Below are 26662 nucleotides of genomic sequence, written 5' to 3' on the forward strand. Positions count from 1 at the left end.
ACCGAACGGACAATTATAAAGTAGAAAAAAAAAAAAACGGCAGGTTATACAACACTTTCTTTGTCGTTTTTCCTTCTTTGTAATTATTTGTTTGGTCCAAAATATCGTGTGTGTGTGTGTTGTTGTCATGATTTGTCACGACAAGAGTTGGCTTTGCACGACGTTTAAAAAGGTCTTTAAATAAAAAAATTAAGAAACGCCTATGGGACAAAATGCATCGCGATTCATTTCCTGGGTGCCACTCGTTGTTCTGAAAGGGGGAGGGACTGCGACGCTCTATAGTAAGTAGACTTTAATTGAAAAAGTGTGCGTGCGTGCGTGCGTGCGTGCGTGCGTGCGTGCGTGTCTCACTTGTAGCAGTCGTTGTTAAACCGGTTGTAGCTGCCCAGGGCGGTCAGAGCTCCCAGGCCGATGGCATACGAGAAGAAGATCTGAGTCCCGGCATCGATCCACACCTATAAATAAGGTCAGAGGTCACAGGGTCAAGTGGCAGGAAGGAGAGGTCAACGTACTGTTCTCAGATCTTACAAGTCTCTCCAACGACGAGCACGGCCATATGCACGGTCTGTCAGATCTACAAGGCTCTCCGAACGATGGACTGCTATATGCATGGTCTGTCAGATCTACAAGGCTCTCCCCCCCCCCCCAACGATGAGCTGCTATGTATGGTCCTGTCAGACCTATACAAGGCATGTTATGTACATGGTATGGTCTGGAATTATACCAGCTTATCACTTATTCACTTATATCACTTATTTGTGACAACACAACGTCCCCGTCTCGATAACGCACTGCATCCACGTACTTTATATCTACGTCCTAGCTCTGGTCCATAGCTCTAATGCTCTGGTCCATAGCTCTAATGCGTTGCATTTAGAGCCATGTTACTCTCTCAACTTCCGCCGCTCGCATGAATGCAGACCAGCCTCTCTCCTCTTTAGCGTAAATGAAATGAACGTTTTTTTGCTACTCACCAAAACGAAGGCGGGTTGTGTCATTAGAAAGCCTATTATACTTTCCTTATAGTGGACGCACTCTGAGCCCCACCACCACCACCACCACACGTATAAACATGTATTATCACCGGAGGAAAAATATTCTCTATGTGAGGCAATTAAAGTAACTAAAGGAGTAACTAAAAGTTTTTTTTTTCCCCGGTGTGGTGGGGGGGGCTCAAGAGTAATTGCGAACGCAGTGAGCACTTACTATGAGACCTAGCAGATCATGTCTGTCTGTCTGTGTGTGTCTGTCCCACTTTTGTGCCCATATATGGAGCTGAGTGATTTGTTTGTGATTGATGCAACACACTCCATATTTGGACGTATAGCTGCTTTGGGGACTCCTTATATGGCTATGGCTGAGTCATGGTGACATGAGTGTGATGGCATGGTCCAAGATCTGCGTTCGCTTCCCGCGTTTGCGCGTCTTACTCGTGTAGTGTCAAAGTAATGACACAACCCGCCTTTGTTTTGGTGAGTAGCAAAAACTTTCTTTTTATTTACGCTAAAGACGAGAGGCTGGTCTGCATTCATGCGAGCGGCGGAAGTTGAGAGTAACATAGCTCGGCTGTCAATAAAGTTTCATTCATTCTAAATGCAACGCATTAGGGCTATGGACCAGAGCCATCTACAGTACGTCCCAACTATTGCTAGAAGTATCATTTTAACACCATGTGTTTCACTGTGTAGTTCATGAATTGAACACATTGATAAAGTTCCCTACTGACGTTGCGCTGCGCTCGACTAAGCCAGTGTGCAGGCAAATGCAGCAAATTCAATCACAAAACAACGTTTCTTCGAAGATTTTGTCTAGTATTCGTGCTGCCATGGGGTTGTGGGGGGGGGGGGGGGGGGGGATATATATGTGAATAATTGCTTTGAAAATACTATGTTGTAAAGAAAAATCAATAAACATACGTTTAAAAATATATATATGCAAAAATGATGCAACTTCTCTGCCCAATCGCGTCGAGTCTACCGAAAGAGAGGTGTGAATGCGACCCAAGACGTTTTGAGAGACATCGGAAACTTCAAAAACAAATCACACGTAGGCCAATATATCTCAATACATTATGGTTCTGACCGAGGAAGTGAGAGTCACAAAGGTATTAGTAATAGTAGCAGTGGTAAATAATAATGTATAATATTACTGACCTGTGCCTCAGCCAGTTTGGACCAGTTAGGGTAGATGTAGTACATGATTCCATCGTATGCACCAGGAAGTGTGACTCCTCTGACCAATAGGATGACGAGAACCACGTAGGGGAATGTTGCTGTGAAGTACACAATCTGACATACAAACACACACACACACACACACACACACACACACACACACACACACACAGATGGGTTAAAATAAAACGTTTATTATTAGAATTATTATTCTTGGAAAGGTGGAAAGTGGAAAGGTAGACTATAGTATGCGTGTACGAAGATGAGTAATGTGCAGGAATACACATACTATAATATGATAGGCTTACAGTTAACAGTCTACAGTTTATTTTGTCACAAAAAAAAATATTTTGTCACAAAAAAATATTTTGTCACAAAAAAATATTTTGTCACAAAAAAATATTTTGTCACAAAGAAATATTCTGGCAGGTGTTGATGGTGTCATAATGACAGATGTTTCCCTTGGTTGCAATGCTTAAAATAGCCAAACCACAAGCTCACACAATGCATCGCATTGTGAGCTTATAAAATAAACAAAGGTTCTGGTTCTAATGGATCCCGTCTACACTATAGTCCCCTCCCTAACCTTTCAGTCTAGTTTATATTTGTTGACAAAATTGTCAGTATGTAATTGTCAGTATTTTTTAGTTTTAATTGAGTTTTTCAGTGGAAAAATCGGGTAACATTTTTCGTCGTAGTTTTAGTTGATGAAATCGACACTTGGACGTCCTTATCCTGTCATCCACAGCTCACTAAATGTTGCTGCCTGATCAGCTGTTACCACGTATAAGGTGTGTGAGGTTTCCTTTTGTTATAGAAGTCATGATATCAAAGTGTTTTCAGTGTGTTTGTAATCTGTGGTAAGTATGTGTGACCCGATGTCTTGGTGCGGTGTGACAGCTACACAGAACAGATCTCAGGTCAGTAAAGTGATTCAGCCAAATTTTGGGGGCGGGAACCTCTTTTGGGTGTTTTAAACATTACGTTATCATTTATCCATTGAAAAATAGCAGATCTACAAGCTCATAGTGCGCCACTGAGTGGCACGCTACGAGCTTGTAGGTCTGCTATATTTTCGAACAATCGTTGAAATGCGGCACAAATCTTTGAATATATACATTCTTTCAGAATACTTGCAGAACGTTGATGTTTTGGTATTGTCATTCTGTGTGTGTGTGTGTGCTCTATATAGCCCTACTGTACATACAACCAACCAGTTGAATGCATTTGCACATACAGTACTACAGTACAGTACAGTACTACAGTAATACTGTAGGAGCCTTTCAACCTTTGCTTTTTAACCCATTTTGACCGGAGAACATCCTGACAGTTTTCTGAAAAAGCCATGTTTCTGTGTCAGTCGTTCTTCGATTTTCCAAAAATAGCAGACCTACAAGCTCGTAGAGCTTGTAGATCTGCTATTTTTCAATAGCTAAAGCATAACATAATGCCGACACCAAAAGGGGTTAAACCATCTATTGCTAGTTTGACCCAGTCTAAATACTCTTAAATAATCCTATAAAAATGACTGATATCAGTCATTTTTATAGACTGAGAACTTTAATCCGTGAAGGTTAGAGAGTGCAGTTGGAATTCCACCCCATCTTGAAGCTCTCTCTCTCCCTCTCTCTCTCTCCCTCTCCCCCCTCTCCCCCCCCCCCCTCTATCTCTCCCTCCCCCCCCTCTCTCTCTCCCTCTCTCTCTGGTCACGTACTACTGCAGTCATTCTGCCTCCTCTCTCTCCACCGGCCAATCCCCTCCTGCCACCTCACAATGCTAAGGCAACACCCCCTCCCCTCTGCCGTAGCCATGGAAACACCATGTGACAGCAGGAGAGTGAGTACGATTGTGATTAGAGCCCCTGACGCGCGCACACACACACACACACACACACACACACACACACACACACACACACACACACACACACACACACACACACACACACACACACACACACACACACACACACACACACACACACACACACACACACACACACACACACACACACACACACACACACACACACACACACACACACACACACACACACACACACACACACACACACACACACACATCCTGAAGTCCTACATGGGACAGATTTTGGATTCATATGAACCTTAAATTAATGCACAAACGACTTTGACAGAACAAGGGCACTAATTTGTTATGAACCCAGCTGTGTACGTGATCAGTGCTCAGTCCTTTTGACTGTCCTTTTGTTTCTTGGACTGGACTGGCTGTATTCTGTACCACTTTTTAACCCATTCTGACCTGAGATCAGATTCATACGAGGTTTCCACTGGACACACACTGGTCTGATTAACCCCATTCTGACCCGAGATCAGATTCTAAAAATGTCAAAATGTAAAAAAAATTCAAAAATAGCAGACCTACAAGCTCGTAGCGCGCCACTCGGTGGCGCGCTATGAGCTTGCAGATCTGCTTTTTTTAAATAGCTAAAGCACGACATGACGCCAACACCAAAATGGGTTCCCGCGCAAAATGGGTTAAAAATAAAAAAACATTTGAATTACAAAAAAAAAGAAGAAAGAAATTGGTATCCTGACGTATTCCCCGTTTACTAAAGAGCCGAATGGACGGGTATAATAGACTATCTATCATGAACTTTATTGTCACATGGGACCATAATTGTCACTTATGGTCACCACGGCAGTATACTAGCTATGCGTTTATGTTTACTAAACTAAATTTGATCTGTCAACGTTGAAAACGGCTCGATGAGAAACAGTCCCCCCCCCCCCCGGTTTGGCCTTGGGAGTCGGTGCCGAGTCAGTGCTGGCATCAGGAGTCATTTTGTCGTCCAGGATGACGTTTTTGTTTTTTGTATACAGTAGATTTTGTTTGGTGTTGATTAAAGTGTCTCCACAGCTACAGTCATTGATAAAAAAAAGTCAGCACAGTGGCAGGAAGGTTCAAGTACGCAAGTAGTCCAAGTATGAGTCATCGCACTGTATAGTCTCTCTCACCTCAACGTTCTGCTATACAGGCCCGTCAAATTATTACATAATCGCCTAATCGCAATTATCCGACATAATAATCACAATTTCTTTTTTTTGCATAACTGTCAATTGTTTCCATGTTGAAACAAAATATGTCCACACATTTTCAGAAATAGCCGCAATAGCAGATCTACAAGCTTACAAGTAAACCTTTAGATAAACTATTTCCGCACTATTTTGTGAATGTTTGGTATTGTAACGGTCCAATGTGCAATGCATAAAACACAATTGAATGTGTACGCTTCTCATCAGGAATATTTGGAATATCTAACTTGTTTCCCTTATGGCTATACTTCCAATATATTGTTTTGGTTATTATTATTGTTATTATCTAATATATATATTGTTTTAGTTATTATTAGTATCTAAATAAATCTAATATTATATTCATATATATTATGCATATTATAAGCCCTGTTTTATACTTTGTAAAACATTGCCGTCTCTCTCTCTCTCTCTCTCTCTAAGAGCACACGAGGGAAAACAACAAGTCTCTCTCTCTAACAACACACGAGGAATATACGGTACACACTAGTCTCACACACACACACACACACACAGACAGACAAACATAGTAGTGGTCTATCTATAACCTTTTGCGCGTGAATGACCCCTGACCTTTAGACCCGTTATGCAAGACGGCCACAACTCGATAGCCTTTAGCACGCTGGTAACTTATATATATATATATTATACTATGTGTCAAATGACCCTGACAGCACAGATCCATGGAGCTGCTGAGGCCGCACGCGAGTGTGTGTGTGTGTGTGCGTGTGTGTGTGCGTGCGTGCGTGCGTGCGTTACCTTGCCGGTAGACTTGACGCCCTTCCACACGCAGAAGTACACCATGATCCAAACGGCCACCAGACACAACAGCATCTCCCAGTTCATCTCCCCCAGGCTCATCCAAACCATCCGAGATGTTCAACACCTTGCGCCTAGAGAGAGAGAGCAGAGAGAAAGAAACCTCTCGGTCAATCGAGAGGAATTATTTATGCCGACGTCCTGCCAGGCCGAGACACTTTCTTTTTTTTCTTTTTTTTGTCCCTATATTCTGGAGGCGAACATTCAGCAAAGATATGTAATGTAGAGTGAAAACAACAGAGGGGGCCTATAGCAAAGAGCCATGCCTGTGGGGAATAGACCACAAAATGTGACGTATCAGGACAGGGGAGCATGATTATGTTCCTGTGGATCCTGCTTCAATAGGCATGCTGTATACATGTGTTTCTCAAAGTGGGCTCAGAATATACTTTGATAATATGCATCAATGCTACTTGGACTTTATACTTGGTGCGTTCTTTTTCAGCCTAAGTCTCTCCATGTAACAGCAGATCTACAAGCTCACAACGTGTCCTGTTGTGAACTCGTGACAGAGTTGTGAGCTTGTAGATACTGTATATAGACTATTTAGTATATAGGCTATTTTTGGTGAATTTTCGTCCCAGAATAGGTATGCTATGGGGGTTATATTCAATCTGTGTAATATGGAAATTGATATTCTCCCATGTTTTCATACTGTATGTTAGGGGGGGGGGGGGGGAGATAGGCCTATAAATATTCATGTGCCGTTATTAATATGACACAATATGAAGTAACAATGTAATTCAGGGGTGCAGTGGAATCGTGCATGAACCCGTCATTTACAGGGGTGACCTTGATTAGCCAAAAATGTTTGCGAACCACTGCCGAGCCTGTACCTGCAGGGACACACATACTGGTATACTGTAGGGACAGATTGCCCCTGGTCATGGATGGTGGCAGCGTAGACACATGTTGGTTCTAATGAACAGCAGCAGCCACGTGGTAACTAATAACTATGTGGTATTCAGTATGTATGTGTATAATGCCCTGGGGGGGCAGTATACAGTTGCGCTATGAGCATGTAGATCTGCTACTTTTCGTGTAAAATCGTGAAAATGCAGCACAAATCTTTGAATATATATTCTTTCAGAAGACTTTTTTTTTATTTCGACGTCAGGCCTAAATGCGTTAAATGTCCTAGTAGGAAGCGACGCGTTTTGAGCTTGTCCATCTGCTACTTTTACTATTTTTGAATTTGAATGGTGAAAAATCACAGTTTTGTAGCACAATACCTGCAATGACCATTGACCAATATCACCCAATATCACCAATAAAACCCCCCCCTTTTTAAATCACAAATATGTTCAGCTTGCGGGTATACACATTAATTTGGGGGACCTTGACATGAAAAAGAACCAATAACATAGATAGTCCGGCAGCCGAGGTGGGCGGGTGGGAATTTTGATATATAATATTTTTTTATGGCCTAAAATATTGTCTATATATACTATACATTCATGAATCCACTTGCTGACCGGCTGAAAGTATTGGGCAAATGTTTTTATAGGGATTTCTTGTGACCCTACCGTTACCATTTAGCCGCTATCATTTATTGAAAAAATTAGGACCTATAATTCACGCCTGCATTCTTCCAGTCGAGCTCTTATTTGAAAAGCCACATTTTCAGTCGACCGGAAGTGGATTATCGCAGCAAGCTCGACGGAGCCGAGACAGCTTTTGTTTACGTGATCGAGCTATGCCGGTGCACTCCCCATCGCCGTCAAAGAAACGCCGTTTTGACCAAAATGCCCATCTGGGACAAGGAATAGGAGATACAGGCGATTGATAATGGCTTAGTATGGCGATCTACGATGAACGATCCAGTGCTGCGCTAACAACATTGCTAGCTAACCGGCTAACGTAAGTAAGCATTATGGCTCGGACGATCGAATGCACTATAAAAGCACAGGCAAAAACGTCAAACTTTCCTTTTGCTTTAAAGTAGCATGTGACATTTCAAACTAGGGGGCTTTCGTTTTGCACAAAATACACTCCTTGGGCTAAAAAAAAGGCAATAGACGTCATGACGAATGTGAAGAGGTCAGCCCATTTTGGGCACATTTGGGCAAGTGGCTACGGCTGCTTTTAGCCCAAGGAGTGTATTTTGTGCAAAACTAATGCTTGGAATGGATTCAGAATGATGAAAAACCCCATAGTTGCCAGCCATAGGATGGTATAGGGTCACATAAGAAGAAACCCCTATAAAAAAAGATTGCCCAATACTATAACAGCCGGTCAGCAAGTGGATTCACGAATGTATGGATATAGACAATATTCTAAGCCAATAAAAGAAAGACTATATTATACCAAATTTCCCCGCTTTAAAACAAAAGAAGCCTGTCGACTGCCTGCCGGACTATGAGCCCTTCATTGGTCCATGAACGAACGGTATGCAGTCCACAGGCATACCGCAGGTGGGTGCAAGCAGTCTGTGTCTCATAGGAGGACTGTGGGCAGTTTAGAAACCGTCTTCCAGTGACATCATCATTAGACATATTATTTTTTAAACAATATTTATTTGCAAAAATGTTTAGATTTTCATGATCGTGAGAACGATGGCTTCGATTTTCGCATTGCAACTTTTCAGGACTAGAAAGCCTGCAGTTTTTAATAGCTTGTATTCCCCATCGATGATGTCACTGGAAGACGGTTTCTGAACTACCCACAGCCCTCCTATGAGACACAGACCGAGTAGAAAACAATTGCGCCATTTTTATCATGATTATTAGTTAGGACCTATTATATGAAGATAGGTTGAAAAGTGGTGAAGTGGTCCTTTAAGCACAAGGGAGTTCCACGGCGCCTCAAGCCTGTATTTAGTGTCTATTTGTACGTCTCTAAATGTTTTGATGAATTTAACAATGTGGACCCTGTTGTAAACAAGTGTAATGCTTAATTGGGTCGTCCACTCACAGTTAACAGTCTCTCTGTATTGAGTTTGTGCTTAAAATGTACTGTAATTCTACAAACTGTTAATAAATATTTCAATCAATCAATCAATCAATAAATCTGGTCCGGTGCATCTCAGGAGCAGGACTGTAAAAAATGCTTTCACAGCCAACAGTCCCATCTAGTGGTTTTGGCGCAGAATGCCAGGCTGTTCAGCCGTAAGCCCTTATTTTGAAGAGCTATACCACAGCTGATTTGGTGAACTTCCGGTGATACCGAGTCATGTCCGGGCACACGTTAGATACATTCGTTTTCATCGCTGAAATGGCGCCGCGAGGTTGCGATATTTTTATGTATTGAGGATGACGTTTACATATAAATATGAGCATACATAGGCCTATATATATAGTATTGATACTTTTTTATTTTCATTTATTTTATTTATTTTGTGGCTTTCGCCTTTATTTTATATTCTTTTATAGAGGGACAGACGGTAGGCTGTCAGGAAATGGGGGAGAGAGATGGGGGACTCGGGAGTGACATGCAGTAAAGGCCGTCGGGCTCGGGAGTCGAACCCGCGGCACCCTGCCAGACTCGGACTGCCGGCCAAGGTGCCTGGACCGCTGAGCCACGGCCCAGGCCAGTATTGATACTTTTACTGATGTAAAAAACATGAGGACTTTTCTTCACCACTGACAAACAAATGGGGGAGTTTTCTTCGCAGACCCGAAGAAGATTTTTTTGCATTAGAACCATTTCAAGTTTAAACTATATTTTGCGGTTCATTCATTATCATTTGGACTTTTCAAAATCACACCCATGTGAACCGAGTGGTGCAACCCCCCCTCTCTCTCTCTCTCTATCTCTCTCTCTCATTAGCAGGCAACATATTATATCTAGGGACCTCAAAACCTACTCTAGCGAGGCCTTTAACCTTGAACTGGAGGGTCTGGATTGGTCCGATGAGCTCAGAAGCTCACTAGTCGAAGAAGCATGGCTTGGCTTTAAAACCACATTTACATCAGTACTAAACATCATGGCTCCTCTGAGAACCGTCAGGGTCAAAACCCGCTCGGAGCCATGGATGAATTCAGACATACTGACTGCAATGAAAGCCAGAGACAAAAATTGCTCTGAACTTCTTAAATGCAAGTCCAAGCTAGCCGAGCGCTTCGACAGTGATCTCCATCTTAAAAACCCAATGTAACAAGCTAAGAAACGGTGTAATTGCCATGACCAAATCAGCCAAAATAAACTTTATCAATGATAAAGCAGAGGAAAACAAAAACAATCCTTGGGAGCTCTGGAAGCTACTAAACAACCAACTAGGCTGTGGTCAGAAACTAAAAACCAGGTTTACAAACATAAACATCAAATCGAATGACACCCTCATCACTGACAAGCTTGATGTAGCCAACCACTTAAACATCTTTTTTACAAACATTGCAACAATGCTGGTTAACAAACTGCCCTCCCACTCTGGGCGTTTTGGTGTAGAGCACATCAAAGCCTTCTACAAAAACCTAGGTGTTAGTAAAGATGATTTTAAAATGGCAATGGAAACAACTGAGGAGGTACTTAAAAAACTGAGTGCCCTCCAACCCCACTGGCCATGACAATATTCCCTCCAAATTTCTCAGAGACTCAGCCATTTCCATAGCTCCTGTCATCACCCACATAGTAAACCTCTCCATCAAACAGGGACAGGTCCCCCAAGATTTTAAACTGGCCAAAATAAACCCCTGTACAAGAAAGGGAGTAAATTAGAACCCGGCAACTTCCGCCCTATTTCTATTCTAAGCTCCATCTCAAAAGTGATGGAAAAAATAGTCTATGAACAGGTTGAAAACTATCTTGCCACTAATAAATTAATGTACGAGTTCCAATCTGGTTTCAGAACATCCCACTCCACTGACACATGCCTCCTCTATTTGAGCGACCACATCAAACACGAGGTGCATGCTGGCAAATACTGCGGCATGGTCATGCTGGACCTCCAAAAGGCTTTTGACACCGTGAACCACTGGTTAACAAGCTAAAAGCTATTGGTTTTGATAGCACATCAGTGAGCTGGATGCAATCCTACCTGGAGGGGAGAGAACAGAGGTTGGAGGTGAACGGAACACTGTCCCCCCCCCCTCCCAGTGAGCTGTGGTGTTCCACAAGGAAGCATACTAGGGACTTTACTGTTCCTAATATATGTAAACGACATGACATCAGCTTGTGACTGCAACTTGTTCCTGTTCGCAGATGACTCAGCACTGCTGGTCTCGGACAGGAACAAACTGCAGGTTGAAAAGACCCTCAGCTCTAAACTCGGTAGAATCTGCACCTGGCTCGCTGATAAACTATCCTTACACCTGGGAAAAACTGAATCCATTCTCTTCGGATCAAATAGTAATCTCAGCAAGGCTTCTTGGTTAGAGTGGGTGACAATATTATCACACGAAAAGATGAAATGACCTACCTAGGTTCCATCCTGGAGGCCAATCTTTCCGGTGATGAAATGGCCACCAACGTAATCAAAAAAGTCAATCAAAGAACAAGATTCCTTTACAGGATCTCCTCACTGGTCAACAAAAACACCTTGAAGACCTTAACAGGAGCCCTCGTATAAGGTTTATTTGACTATGCATGCACCTCTTGGTACCACAGCACCTCAAAAGGCCCTTAAAACAAGGCTCCAGACCTCCCAAAACAAACTGGTCAGGCTCCTACTTGGCCTCACCCCCGAACCCACCTCACCCCTCCCCACTTTGGCAGGCTGGAATGGCTTAGGGTCGAAGACAGAGTACAGCATCTTGCAATGGGTCTGGTCCACAAGATTCGATACACCACCAAGATACCCATGTACCTGTCTAAATACTTCCTTAATGTAAACGAAGTCCACACCCACAACACCAGAGGGAGTGCAACAAACCATGTACAACCCAGATTCGGCACAAACAACGGACTAAATTATTTTCGCTCCTATATGCCACCAAAATGTGGAACGCCCTACCAACAGTCATTAAGACATATGAATCCCTTGACTCCTTCAAAACCGCTCTCAAAGGGCACCTACGGACGGCTGCAATTCAAAACTGGCCCCCGCAAAATCTGAATCCCCCCCACCGCCCCCGCCCCCCTTTTTCCCCTCACTGTATATGTTTCTTTTTGCTTCCCTTTTTGCTTCCTTTATGATGATTCCTGTTCTGTTCTTTAACTATATAGAAGTATCTATTTGTACGTCTCTAAATGTTTTGATCAATTGAACACGGTGGACCCTCTTGTAAACAAGTGTAATGCTTAATTGGGTCGTCCGCTCACAGTTAACAGTCTTTGTATTGAGTTTGTGCTTGAAATGTACTGTATGTAATTCTGTAAACTGTTAATAAATATTTCAATCAATCAATCAAACAGTGCAGCACTGTCTCTCTCTCTCTCTCCGTTTCTGGCAAACAGCGCCCCCTACTGGTACTCATCATATGACGCTCATTAATGAACGCATAGGTGAACACGGGAACACGGGACATTGCTGTTCCTTGGAGTGGTTGCACCACTCAAAAATAGCATATAAATAGTTATATGCAAGCTTGTAGATCAGCTATTTTCACCATTCGTCACACAATGAAATATGGCGCTTAAGTCATTAAACTTCAAATCGACACACCGCACTACACAAAAGCTGTCGGGGGAGGGGGGGGGGGGGGGGGGGGGGGGGGAACAGAAGCAAAGGAAAACTCACTCCCAGAACTCGATGATGGGCGAGCGCGCGTTGGCCAGGTCCTCGCAGGTCATGTTGGGAGGCAGGGTGTGGTTGGCCAGGGTGCTGTTCACCAGGGTGCCGTTCTTGCAGACGTCGTGGCGAAAGCTCTCGATGCAGTTGACCGAGTTCCACGGGTTGTCGCAGGTGGACCAGGGCAGGACGGAGTTGAAGGACTTGATGAAGTAGTAGAAGCCCCAGGCCAGGACCATGATGTAGTACGTGTTGCAGAAGAACACGATGACCATGGAGGCGTAACCCAGACCTGTGGAGGAGATCGGAGAGGAACATTATATATATATATACTAGAATTTCACGCACTCCGCGGCAGAAGTGCGCTAGTGTGGGGGCGGGCCTGGTGTGGGCCGAGAGCTGGTGACTCTGATTGGCTGGCCACATCTTTTCCGCACATGTTTTCAGTGGCTGGGCCGCACATCTTTTTCCGCACATGTCGTCATTGGCTGGGCCGCACATGTTGTCATTGGCTGGGCCGCACATGTTGTCATTGGCTGGGCCGCACATGTTGTCATTGGCTGGGCCGCACATGTTGTCATTGGCTGGGCCGCACATCTTTTGGCCATGTGACCAACTTTACAATTGTTAAAATAGATATACGGATCTGAAATGTCAGCGTGACTGGTTGGAATAACGCGTTTAAACCTCCACGCACTACTATGTCCAAACCAGGGAAACTCTCCCTGTCTGGTGAACAGAAGCAGCTGAAACAACAGGGCTCTCACCGTTAAAAATTTAAGTGTAACGATTAATTGTCACACAAATAATTGTGATAATAATTGTGTTTTATGGTTTTATGCACTGAACAGTGAAACGTTACAATTTGTATTTCTGTTTGCCTTTTAGGCTTCGTAATCACAAATTGCACAGGGCAGACATGACAAATAACTTAAACATACATAGAAATCAATGACATGTCTAATAATTTGTAATATTGTCAAAATCGTGACGTGTTGTGAGCTTGTAGATCGCCGCTATTTTTTTTTAAACATAACGACATTTTTTTTAAACATGGAAATGATCAACGATTATGCAAAAAAAAAGTGATTAACTCAAATAATTGTGATGTGGCGATGATGTAATAATTGTGACAGGCAGACACAACGGTGCCAATGAACAGTAGACACAGTCGCAACTAACAGCATGGCACCCATGATCAACCCCTACTAAAACCCTCCTTTCCACAAGACTGTGGTTGTAGTGGTCAGCTCCCAGTACTACAGTAGAAGACTGTGGTTGTACTGGTCAGCTCCCAGTGACCAACAGTAGTAGACTGTGGTTGTAGTGGTCAGCTCCCAGTACTACAGTAGAATACTGTGGTTGTACTGGTCAGCTCCCAGTACAACAGTAGAATACTGTGGTTGTACTGGTCAGCTCCCAGTGACCACCAGTAGAAGACTGTGGTTGTAGTGGTCAGCTCCCAGTACTACAGTAGAAGACTGTGGTTGTACTGGTCAGCTCCCAGTACAACAGTAGAAGACTGTGGTTGTAGTGGTCAGCTCCCAGTACAACAGTAGAATACTGTGGTTGTACTGGTCAGCTCCCAGTGACCACCAGTAGAAGACTGTGGTTGTACTGGTCAGCTCCCAGTACTACAGTAGAAGACTGTGGTTGTACTGGTCAGCTCCCAGTGACCACCAGTAGAAGACTGTGGTTGTAGTGGTCAGCTCCCAGTGACCAACAGTATAAGACTGTGGTTGTACTGGTCAGCTCCCAGTGACCACCAGTAGAAGACTGTGGTTGTAGTGGTCAGCTCCCAGTGACCAACAGTATAAGACTGTGGTTGTACTGGTCAGCTCCCAGTACAACAGTAGAATACTGTGGTTGTACTGGTCAGCTCCCAGTGACCACCAGTAGAACACTGTGGTTGTTACTGGCCAGCTCCCAGTGACCACCAGCAGCAGGCTGGTAGTGTTAGTGCATAGCTGGGTGTAAATCTGACATGGAAGTTAAACTGTTAAGACAGAAATAAAACACATGTGACTGTATAAAGATAGCAGCTAGGGACCCAAGGAGACGCAAGCTTCAGAGAAACCCAGCAGGACATCGGACACCCCAGAGTGTCCTGTCCTTGGATCAGACTCAAATCCGGCAGGACACTGGACACCCCTGGAGTGTCCTTGGATCAGACCCTGGAACTCAGGAGGGTCTCAGCGGTCAGTAGGGCGCCATTCATATACTCCTATAAAAGTCGGTTCGGCACTGGAGCGTCTAATGTGACGTCCTATAAAGTCGGATCTTCGGTGCTATAGCGAGTCATTTTTTTGACGAGCCGAATTCATTTCAGCACTACAGCGGTGAAATATGAAGTATGAATGAATCACAATGATGACATAATCACCTAATCAGATTTTTTTTTTTTTTTAGATAATCACAATTTTGTTTTTATAATCGTCACTGGTTTCCATGTTGAAAAATGTCCATACATTTTCAAACATTTTTCAGAAATAGCAGACCTACAAGCTTGTAGGTCTGCTATTTCCGCTATTTTGTAAAAAATACGATTAAACGCGTCAGTGATTTCTTTATATATTTAAGTTATTTGTCATGTCTGCCCTGTGCAATCTGTGATTACGAAGCCTAAACAGCAAATAAAAATACAAATTCTAACGTTGCAATGTTCAATGCAAAAATAAACCATTATTTCTGTGATAATTAACATAAATGTGTAAACAAAACAACAACAAACAAAAAAAGTTTAGTCGTATGCACCTGTGCACAAGATGTACCAATAAAGTACAACCTTAAACTATAGGGATGTGTGGTATTAACGGACCCCCTCACCTCTGGCAACACAGCTTCATGTGTGTGTGTGTGTGTGTGCGCGCGTGTATACGTGTCATGAGTCACATCATGCTACTGGAAAACTACCAGCCCATTATGAAACTGATACAAGGTTCAGCCGGTGTGATTACGCCCTGCCAGCGCCACACGCACGCACGCACGCACGCACGCACGCACGCACACACACACACACACACACACACACACACACACACACACACACACACACACACACACACACACACACACACACACACACACACACACACACACACACACACACACACACACACACACACACACACACACACACACACACACACACACACACACACACACACACACACACACACACACACACACACACACACACACACACACACACACACACACACACACACACACACACACACACACACACACACACACACACACACACACACACACACACACACACACACACACACACACACACACACACACACACACACACACACACACACACACACACACACACACACACACACACACACACACACACACACACACACACACACACACACACACACACACACACACACACACACACACACACACACACACACACACACACACACACACACACACACACACACACACACACACACACACACACACACACACACACACACACACACACACACCTGACTACTGTACTTCACACCACGTTATCACTTTTATAGTGATAAGTACATTAGAAGACTGTTATCTGCACCGTTATCTGCACTCTCACATCTACATTAAACACTCCACTCCACCCTGACCACATGACACATTAGTCACGTGTCTCTTTTTAATTAAAGGTGAGAGTTCGTGTCCAGGGCCGGTGGTTCTCAACCCTTTTCATGTCAAGGACCCCCAAATGAATTTGTGTTCGGCAGGCGGACGCCCATCTGAAAACCTTTTGTGCCAGAGACCCCCCCCATACAAGATTTGTGTTGTTGCAGGGTTAGTTCACGTGGAACTATTTGTATCACTACGCTATATAGCAGCAACAGCAGCAGCACAAAACAATAGTTCCATGTGACAGAGAGGGGTCAAAGTTGAACAGAAGTTGCTCTATATGGTAGAAATACAAATGATGCTATAGTTTCATGGATTAATTTATTTTTAAAGACCCCCAGAAAATGACCAGAACTACTTAATATTCACCAACAACAACAACAAAAAACCAACCAGAACTCCCACCCCCCCGGGACTCAGGCAATCAATTCATACTTTTGCAACGACTATATTAATGGCAAGTATTTCCTATACAGCTTTAAGTCGAAAAATCTGAATTAACCCTTTAAATGTTTCAAAAATATTCCATGCTTTTCACAACTTTTTTTAGGTGTGTTTTTTTAAAGTGGTTCAACTGATTTTGATCCATTATGTTAACATATTTTGTTGGGGACCTCCTGGAACCCACGTAAGGACCCCTGGTGGTCCTCCGACCCCACTTTGAGAACCCCTGGTCTAGCAGGGCTCCCTATAAACAGAATGTTGCAGTAGTGCGTGCGTGCGTGCGTGGGTGTAGTGTACCTTTAAAAAGGGGAGCGATGTTCCAGACATTGATACTTCCAGCTTTCATGAACTGTCCCAGAGCGATCTCCAGGAAGAATATGGGAATCCCTCCCACGAAGCAGATGATCACGTAGGGAATTAAAAACACTCCTGAAAAACAAGACAACGGCACACAGTCATTATATGTATACACACACAACACTCCAGGGACCAGCTCAGCTCAGTGCTGTTGCCTGCTGTGATTGTGAATAAATACGTGGAGCATTATGCAAAAGTGAGTTGCAAGCCTTTGCTTTTCTTCATGATATCTGTTACTAGTTCCAAAAGGTAAATCGCAAAGGCTGTGCAGGTAGACCACATGACATGCCCCTAAAGAATATTGTATTATATATATATATATATAATTTTTTTTTGGCATCTGCCGCTTGAATTAAGTTGACTTGATTGATTGACATAAAATAAGGCCTGTCAGCTCAAACCCATAATAACTTTGTTTTCAAGAGTGTTGCTGCGCAAAAAAATGTCGGTCGAATTTCAAGTTGGAAAATTTAAATAAAATAAATAAAGATAAATCTCTACCTATTCCATCCCCCCCCCTCCCTCCCCTCCCCCCCATTCTTTCCCATTTCCCATTCCAAGTGCATTTGTCTGATATGTAATGCCAGCACTGCTATTCCAAAGCCATTCCCAATGGTATTATAATGTTTTCAGTGCAGGTTTCTGTACATCTTGTTGAGCTGGGCATTTTGAAAGTATAAGCTCTCAAGTCAAAAAAAAGTGTGTGCACCCCTGTGTTAGTATAACAGTTTGCAGGTCCGGATTAACACCTCTGAGGGCCCCTGGGCACTGAAGCACCCCCCAGAGTGACAGCCAATCTAGCGCATTGTTGCTGCTTTACACACAATTGCACTTTTCAGCTTCCCCTGCTCACCAACAATAAAACACTAATCTTTTTAGACACCATTTATTTCATTCCGATTAGCAGGGAAATTTTCTGTGAAACCAAGGGCCCCTCATGGGCACGTGCCCAAAGTGCCCATATTATGGTAGATCCGGCCCTGACAGTTTGGCTCATTACCAAGATCGGAGGATGTATACGCCGTTCTATGTTATTCCGTAGTCGTGTGTGTCGTGTCCGCCCTGAGACCGCACAAATGGCATCAAGGATTGGATCGGGGGTAAGTCCACGTGTCATATTAGCGCCATGTCCAGGGGATGTACTTGTAAAGCCTACATCAAGCTGCTTTATGCTACAGAAGATAGAGCTCCAGCTGCCCTGTGGGCCACGCGGCTCGGCTCGGCTTACTCCAGGAAGTAGGAAGAGGCGACAGTTATGCCGTCGTAATAATCTACCTTCGTTAGGAGGATATAAAGCCCGTTGAGATGCCATCGTCTCATTTTCGCTCTCTCTCTCTCTCTCTCTCATAACCGGCCACTCCCACTCCACATAATTCGCCACCCCGAAATAACAATCTTCCGTGACTCGACAAGCCGTTTGAATACGATTAGAGGCCGACGCATGCTGAACGTTGTGTGTGCACATAGAGTATATAACATGCAGAACAAATAGCCTTCATGCAGACAACAGATAAAAGCTCTCCCATAGCCGCTCCTACCCAGCACACTGTAATCACCCCCAGAATAACAATGCGATGGCATGACACACCCACGTAAAGCTATATGAAGAGAAATACAAACGGATACATATACATGTGTGCAGTTACACCTATAGACTATAACCAATATGCCTACTGTACATATCTGTACATCCACCTCAGCCCTTAGCGTGTAAAGCTCTCCCCGTACCCCCTTCCTGACACCTTCCGTTCGACCTCGAATATATTTTGTTCCAGCTGGGACCCCAGAAGCAAAGACTGTGTGTGAGAAGGGCTGTCAGTTCATAAACCAGTGACCTCATCAGGAGGCAGGTTTGGTCATTCCAAACAAGGTTTCAAAACTGTATTTTCATTTATTTCGTTAACGCAAAAAACAATAGCTTCTACTGTATATCAGCATGCCAACTTTCTAGGAAGAGGAAGGCTGTATAGGGTCTATTTAGCTTGGAATCCCCATCGATGATGTCACTGGTGGGCAGGTTTATGAACTGTCCCAGCCCTCCAATGAGACATGGAGTTGATAATGATCTTACAATGAACATTAGTGAGGACCATTTATATGATACAGATACAGTGGGAAAACAACATTTATGAATTAAGCGTTATATCCCCCTCAGTCAATGGTTACCTTCAGTAACCAACCGCATGCACTGACGAAAAATAGTCCACATACAAATACGACACATCTGTAACACAACACTGTGTTAAAGTGTGCAGTTTTACCCTCCGTTTCTGTAGGTCTGTCAGTCAGTCTCTCTTTCTGTCTTACTGGCATGTTAATTGGTATGACAACAAAGCTAGATAGGGGTCCACACACACACACACACACACACACACACACACCCCTGGGGAGTAAGTGGGTCAATGTGTGGGCATGAGTCGCATGACCACTGGTTGGTATATACAAAGCCATGTTTTCACTACAGTGACAGTTTATATCTCCAGCTAAAGAATTAGCATAACTTGCTGGCACATAGGCACTGGTAATGCCTGTTAAGCGCCCGTTTTCATTTCATTGTATATAGAGAGAATAATACTTTGCACTCACACGAGAGGTAACTAGAGATAACTAACTATATTACATGGAATGAACGACAGCTTTGCGCTGCTGCGGCGTGCCCCCCTCTCTCCGTTTCATCTGTCTCTCGCCCACCCTCTCCCTATAAAACGGAGGCCATCCAGTATCCAGTCCAAAGTAGCGGTCTCTCTCCACTAGACTACAACGACCGGCCAATAAGAACAAACCGATGCTCACTAGACTACAACGACCGGCCAATAAGAACAAACCGATACTCACTAGACTACAACGACCGGCCAATAAGAACAAACCGATACTCACTAGACTACAACGACCGGCCAATAAGAACAAACCGATGCTCACTAGACTACAACGACCGGCCAATAAGAACAAACCGATGCTCACTAGACTACAACGACCGGCCAATAAGAACAAACCGATACTCACTAGACTACAACGACCGGCCAATAAGAACAAACCGATGCTCACTAGACTACAACGACCGGCCAATAAGAACAAACCGATGCTCACTAGACTACAACGACCGGCCAATAAGAACAAACCGATGCTCACTAGACTACAACGACCGGCCAATAAGAACAAACCGATACTCACTAGACTACAACGACCGGCCAATAAGAACAAACCGATGCTCACTAGACTACAACGACCGGCCAATAAGAACAAACCGATGCTCACTAGACTACAACGACCGGCCAATAAGAACAAACCGATGCTCACTAGACTACAAAGACCGGCCAATAAGAACAAACCGATGCTCACTAGACTACAACGACCGGCCAATAAGAACAAACCGATGCTCACTAGACTACAACGACCGGCCAATAAGAACAAACCGATGCTCACTAGACTACAACGACCGGCCAATAAGAACAAACCGATGCTCACTAGACTACAAAGACCGGCCAATAAGAACAAACCGATGCTCACTAGACTACAACGACCGGCCAATAAGAACAAACCGATGCTCACTAGACTACAACGACCGGCCAATAAGAACAAACCGATGCTCACTAGACTACAACGACCGGCCAATAAGAACAAACCGATGCTCACTAGACTACAACGACCGGCCAATAAGAACAAACCGATGCTCACTAGACTACAACGACCGGCCAATAAGAACAAACCGATGCTCACTAGACTACAACGACCGGCCAATAAGAACAAACCGATGCTCACTAGACTACAACGACCGGCCAATAAGAACAAACCGATGCTCACTATAGACTACAACGACCGGCCAATAAGAACACACTCTCACTCGACTCTCTCTCTCTTTCTCCGTCTACGTCATCACGTTATCCGGAAACAGTGATTTTCACTGATTTCACACGTTCTCACCGCATTTAGTGAAATTACTTTAGGAAGCTTGTGTTTGACCACCAAAGCTGCCGCCAGACGTCGCGCGTGAACGTTTTCACACTGTCCTAGCCTGCACTTTGGCTATACGTGGAAAGACAGACGGAGAAATACTTTTTTATTGTTATGTACCTGTACACAATATGTAACAATAGTAACAAAAGTATACAACCTTGAACCTTGAGACAGACCGTCTGTCTGTCTGTCTGTCTATCTTTTAATATGCCTTGAAATAACTTTCACGACTAATGAAAGTCTTGCGTATAGTGCGTATACGTGCCAGAGCTTCGACCTAGCTGGCCAGCGCTTGCTGTATTGTGACAACTGCTGTGTGTTCATGTCAATACTGGCATGCGTGCTTGTGCTTACTATTCAACATGTGGTACTGCTGCTTCATACAGCTTACATCCTAATAACCATGAGCGTAAGCCAACTGGATCACTTAAATCCTAAACTCACAGGAGTGCATTCCAAAACTATACTAGCCGGCTGATCTATTACCAGTGGTGGAAAAAGTACTCAATTGTTTTACTTAAGTAAAAGTACCAATACTTCAATTTAGAAGTACTTTGTTACAAGTAAAAGTACGGAATTGAAAATGAACTTGTAAAATCTATTGAAAATAGCCAATCTACAAGCTCTCAATGCGCCGCAACGCGACGCATTGAGAGCTTGTAGATTGGCTATTTTCAAATGTGATGGTTCGTGTATGTTTTCTAATCAAAATTTAAATCGCCAAAGTAATAGTAACTAGAAAGGTCGCAATAAAAAAAAGCAAAGTGTGGTTGCCGCAGTCGCTTACATAGGCCCCTCCTATTAACGTTGCTAGCCAATTACAATGTCAAGTCACACCCGTTTGATCATGTGTAAGTAATTTATGCCCCCAAAAATCATGTTTTTGCGAGAAATGGTTAAGGTTTTCGCATTTGCGGCGCCCCCTATAGATAAAAATGGAATTGCTTTGGGCTTTTGGTTGGACATGTGATTCAAATTTGGGATGGATTGGACATTCCGTGTCATATTATGGTAACAGTTATCAGAGTGTATAGTAGGCCAGGGCATATATGGTAACATCAGTTATCAGAGTGTAGCATGGCCAGGGTATGCGGCAACATCAGTTGTTGATACACAGAAGTGAGAGCACACGAGGCCACGTATACAGTCATGTGACTGCAGATTCCTCACTGGAGGACCCAACGTTGCAATCCATTTACCGTGAGAAACAAATGTTGCCAGTTGCAACTTGTCTTGCGACAGTCTGAATTAAGATGATGCATGATGAGAATTGAGGTGATGCACTGAAGCTCACAATAAACATGCACGCACAGCACACGCGCTCACACACACACACACGTCACACACACACACACACACACACACACACACACACACACAGAATGAGGGCCAATCATGAGTTGCATGAATAGGCAACAGTCCTCTTTCATTCACTCACATTCTTTCTCTCTCTCTCTCCCACGTCTCTCTCTCGCTCTCCGAGACAACTCATTGAGAAACACAGCATGTAGGAGCTGCCTGTTAGTCATGTATAAGCATGACGACGTGTGTGTGTGTGTGTGTGTGTGTGTGTGTGTGCGTGCGCGCGTGTGCGTGTGTGTGTACTGTGTGCATGTGTGTCAGCCTGAATGACACAAACTAACTGCTTTAACCACATCCTTTTTTTGACCATATTAGTCCTGCGGGGGGGAATTCAGCGTCAGCTCCCAATGTGTCGCAACGTGACACGTTGTGAGCTTATAATATATTCTGCTATAATGTTCACCTATTATGCCGTGCCCAGAATAGAGAGGTTCATGTGGTTAAGCTGAAAGGGTGAAAGTGACACTATAAGAACTACTACAAAAATAGAGTCACACACTTACAGTATTGCTACGTTAGCCTGCTAAGCAGTTTGGCCATTCAGTTACAATGCTATGCCGTTAGCCTATAGTTAAGCTGGGTTAAGCACAGCATAGCTAAGGTAAGTGACCGGGATATATACTCCATCCATCCATCCATCTATCTTCATCCACTTATCCCAGCAGGTATAGTGAATGAGACCTTAATTAGCCAAAGTGAAGGCACCTGGGAATCTCCCTACAGGGGTCTTTGAGACCACGGGGCAGAACCAGATGGGGGATTTGATCTCCACACTAGCTAACGTGGCCCTGCAGAAAGGAAGCCTTGGAAATACAGTATCTGTTGGACCGGTTGCCTCTGTAACCATAGGCTATAATATACTAGATAATTCGGACAGAGCATAATATAGTCCCGCCCCCTCGAGAGACCCCGGAAAAGAAATCCCCGTTAATTTACCTCGTAGACTTTTCAGAAAGTATTTATTCAAAGATGTTTATGCCGCGGACAAAGCCAACTCTTGACAAATCATGACAATAAACACAATGTTTTGGGCCAAACAAAGAATTAGAAAGTAGAAAAAAATGGCACTTTTTTTTGGTTGTTTTTCTTCTTTGTAATTATTCGTTTGGTCCAAAATATTGTGTTTGTTGTCATGAGTTGTCACGACTTGAGTTGGCTTCGTACGACGCTTAAAAGGTCTTTAAATAAATACTGTTTGAAAAGACTATGGGGAAAAATGCATTGGGATTAATTTCCTGGGCCTGGCGTCGTCATGAAATGGGGCGGGACTGCGACGCTCACACACAGAAAACAATTAGTCAGGGGTCAAGCCACATCTCGGTACCACCCAACGTATCCATGACATTGTTGTATTTTTGTCTTCCTACAATGTCTGTAGATTGTATTGTATATTATCTTACAGATATGGTAATTTCAGTCGCATTCCTTGAAGCCCTAAAATCTAGTGTTAGAGACCAAAACCAAAGATTGAAATAGAAATCTCAATATGTATGCACAATACAACAATGTCCTGAGCAAGAAATGGATTGTAGTGGGACAATTACCTTGTAATCTACCGTTTATAAGAGCATTGGTTTCCAAAAAGTATTGTCTGGAAGTTTTAATATGGGAGCAGGTTACAGTGATAACTGTCATTAAACTACAAAATTAGCAGGTGTATCATACTAAAATATAAACCAGAGACATATAGGAAGACAGAAATACAATACAATACAATACATGTTATGGTCACCTTGGCTGGTGCCAATTTGTGAACATATTGGTATTGGCCCCTGTAGGCCGTGTTGGGACCCCAGAAAAAGTGCCTAGAAAAATAATTTCGTTCCCGCGTCATGGGCACAACTCATTCAATGCATTGTTTCATAGATAATACCCTTCTGGACTTTGGGTTAAAAGTTCTACTCATAATATCCTGCAGTATTTTGTCATAGGCCAGAAATGTATATAAAAGTATATAACCAAAAAACGAAAATATTGTGCTGCCGTTTTTGCTTGTAAAATGTATATATATATATATTTATTTTTTTTAATAACCAAAATATAGGATTTTATTTTTATTTTTCATTAGCACTGGATGAGAGCAAATAATTAGAATAATAAATTAAGATTAATTTGTATTATTGCTCTTGTATTGCTATTGGAGACACTGGGGAGGCACTGGGGGGACACTGGGGGACACTGAGGAGACACTGGGGAGGCACTGGGGAGACACTGGGGAGGTACTCAGGGAGGCACTCGGGAGGCACTGGGGAGGCACTGGGGAGGCACTGGGGAGGCACTGGGGAGGCACTGGGGAGGCACTCAGGGGGACACTGGGGAGACACTGGGGAGGCACTGGGGAGACACTGGGGAGGCACTCGGGGGGACACTTGGAGGCACTGGGGGGACACTGGGGAGACACTGAGGGGGCACTGGCGAGGCACTCAGGGAGGCACTGGGGAGGCACTGGGGAGACACTGGGGAGACACTCAGGGGGACACTGGGGAGGCACTGGGGAGACACTGGGGAGACACTGGGGAGACACTGGGGAGACACTGGGGAGGCACTGGGGAGGCACTCGGGGGGGACACTGGGGAGACACTGGGGAGGCACTCAGGGGGACACTGGGAGGCACTGGGGAGACACTGGGGAGGCACTCAGGGGGACACTGGGAGGCACTGGGGAGGGACACTGGGAGGCACTCAGGGGGACACTGGGAGGCACTGGGGAGACACTGGGGAGGCACTCAGGGGGACACTGGGAGGCACTGGGGAGGGACACTGGGAGGCACTGGGGAGACACTGGGGAGGCACTGGGGAGACACTCAGGGGGACACTGGGGAGACACTGGGAGGCACTGGGGAGACACTGGGGAAGCACTGGGGAGACACTGGGGAGGCACTGGGGAGGTACTGTACATGTCATGTCATATCACACACACACACACACACACACACACACACCATGATTCACTAGGCCCCTCAAAAAAAAACAGCTTGGCATGGCGCAATTTATTTTAAGCATGGCGCAGCGCCATGCCAACAACATTGTGCAGGAAACCCTGGCACTATGCAGCCCTGTAGTGCTGCATGTACAGTACGTGCACTGGTTATTAATATTTGTGGCTATATATGTGTGGCTTTCTGGGGGGAAAAAATGTTTACGTTGGCACCCCTGCGATCGTCACACTTTTTCTGTTACAAACTGACGCCGGCCCCCATCAGAGAAGGGAAAAGTTATGTGGCCCTCACAGGAAAAAGTTTGGGGACCCCTGATCTAGATCATGAACTGTAGCAAGTTTGTTAAAAATCAAATTAACGCTATTGGCACCCAGCACAATGAAACATACACATGACAAAATGTGGCCCGGATGTAGCCCAGGGCATGCTCTAATGATGCTCTCTGATTAAGCTAGGGCGCCCGCGCCCGTGACCTTCGTGGTCGCCATGGCGGCTGTAACATTTGAACCAGATGAGCTACAAATGCGGTGTCTACATAGTTATCTGGACATTACAAACATGTTGGAATACTTATCATTACAATGGGGTGACATGTCTGGTACCCTAATTTGCATTTCCAAGATGGTGGCTATGTGAAAACGAGTTGTAACTTAACTTTTGACACTTTCAGTCAAGTCGATGTTACAGTACGTATGTATTTTAATCATTAGAAACACATTGGAATGTTCCAATTCATGATTAAATCTATCTAGAACATTCAGGTTTGCCATTATGGTGTACAGCTTCATCGCCGCATGCACCTAAACCATCCACTCCATGTGAGGTCCCCACGACGGAGCCAGTGCATCAGAGTAGTCAGACCAGTCCAACGACCCTCACTCTCTAGCTGAGAGTGGGGTGGAGTGGGAGCTGATCACCTCATTCCTCCTCTAGTGGTGGGTGGGGCCCTATACTAATTACTAGTTAGGCACACCTGCAGCTGGCCTACATAGTAGGGATGCCACATGGTGACCATTTGCCCAATCGAATATTCTAAAGCTCTGGCGATTAATAATCGATTAATCGACCCCCCCCCCCCACACACCCCCTCCCCCAAAAAAAAAAAAAAAAAAAAAGTTTAATTTTTTGTTTTTTTAAATTTTTTAATCAATATCAGATAAAACTTCTAAGATTTTATATTATGCACATGCCATGGTCACATAACCATTATATGTTGAGTGCATGCTTTGATGGTTACAGTTTTATAATCAGTTTTGATGAGTAAACCTTTGTGGAGATCTTCTCA

At 44.1% G+C, this 26662-nt stretch overlaps 1 protein-coding gene across 1 annotated transcript in view; it reads right to left on the bottom strand.

Moving 5' to 3' along the window:
• The window catches only part of slc6a8 (solute carrier family 6 member 8), a 70985-nt gene that overhangs the window by 17300 nt on the left and 27023 nt on the right, over positions 1 to 26662 (bottom strand). The window contains 6 exon segments of the mRNA XM_080764753.1: positions 352 to 455; positions 2154 to 2288; positions 6008 to 6094; positions 6096 to 6141; positions 12684 to 12966; positions 17064 to 17195. Coding sequence (XP_080620879.1) covers positions 352 to 455; positions 2154 to 2288; positions 6008 to 6094; positions 6096 to 6141; positions 12684 to 12966; positions 17064 to 17195 — 787 coding nt within the window.

This window comes from Protomyctophum bolini, assembly GCF_963924005.1.
Source record: "Protomyctophum bolini genome assembly, chromosome: 5".
Classification (NCBI taxonomy): Eukaryota; Metazoa; Chordata; class Actinopteri; order Myctophiformes; family Myctophidae; genus Protomyctophum; species Protomyctophum bolini.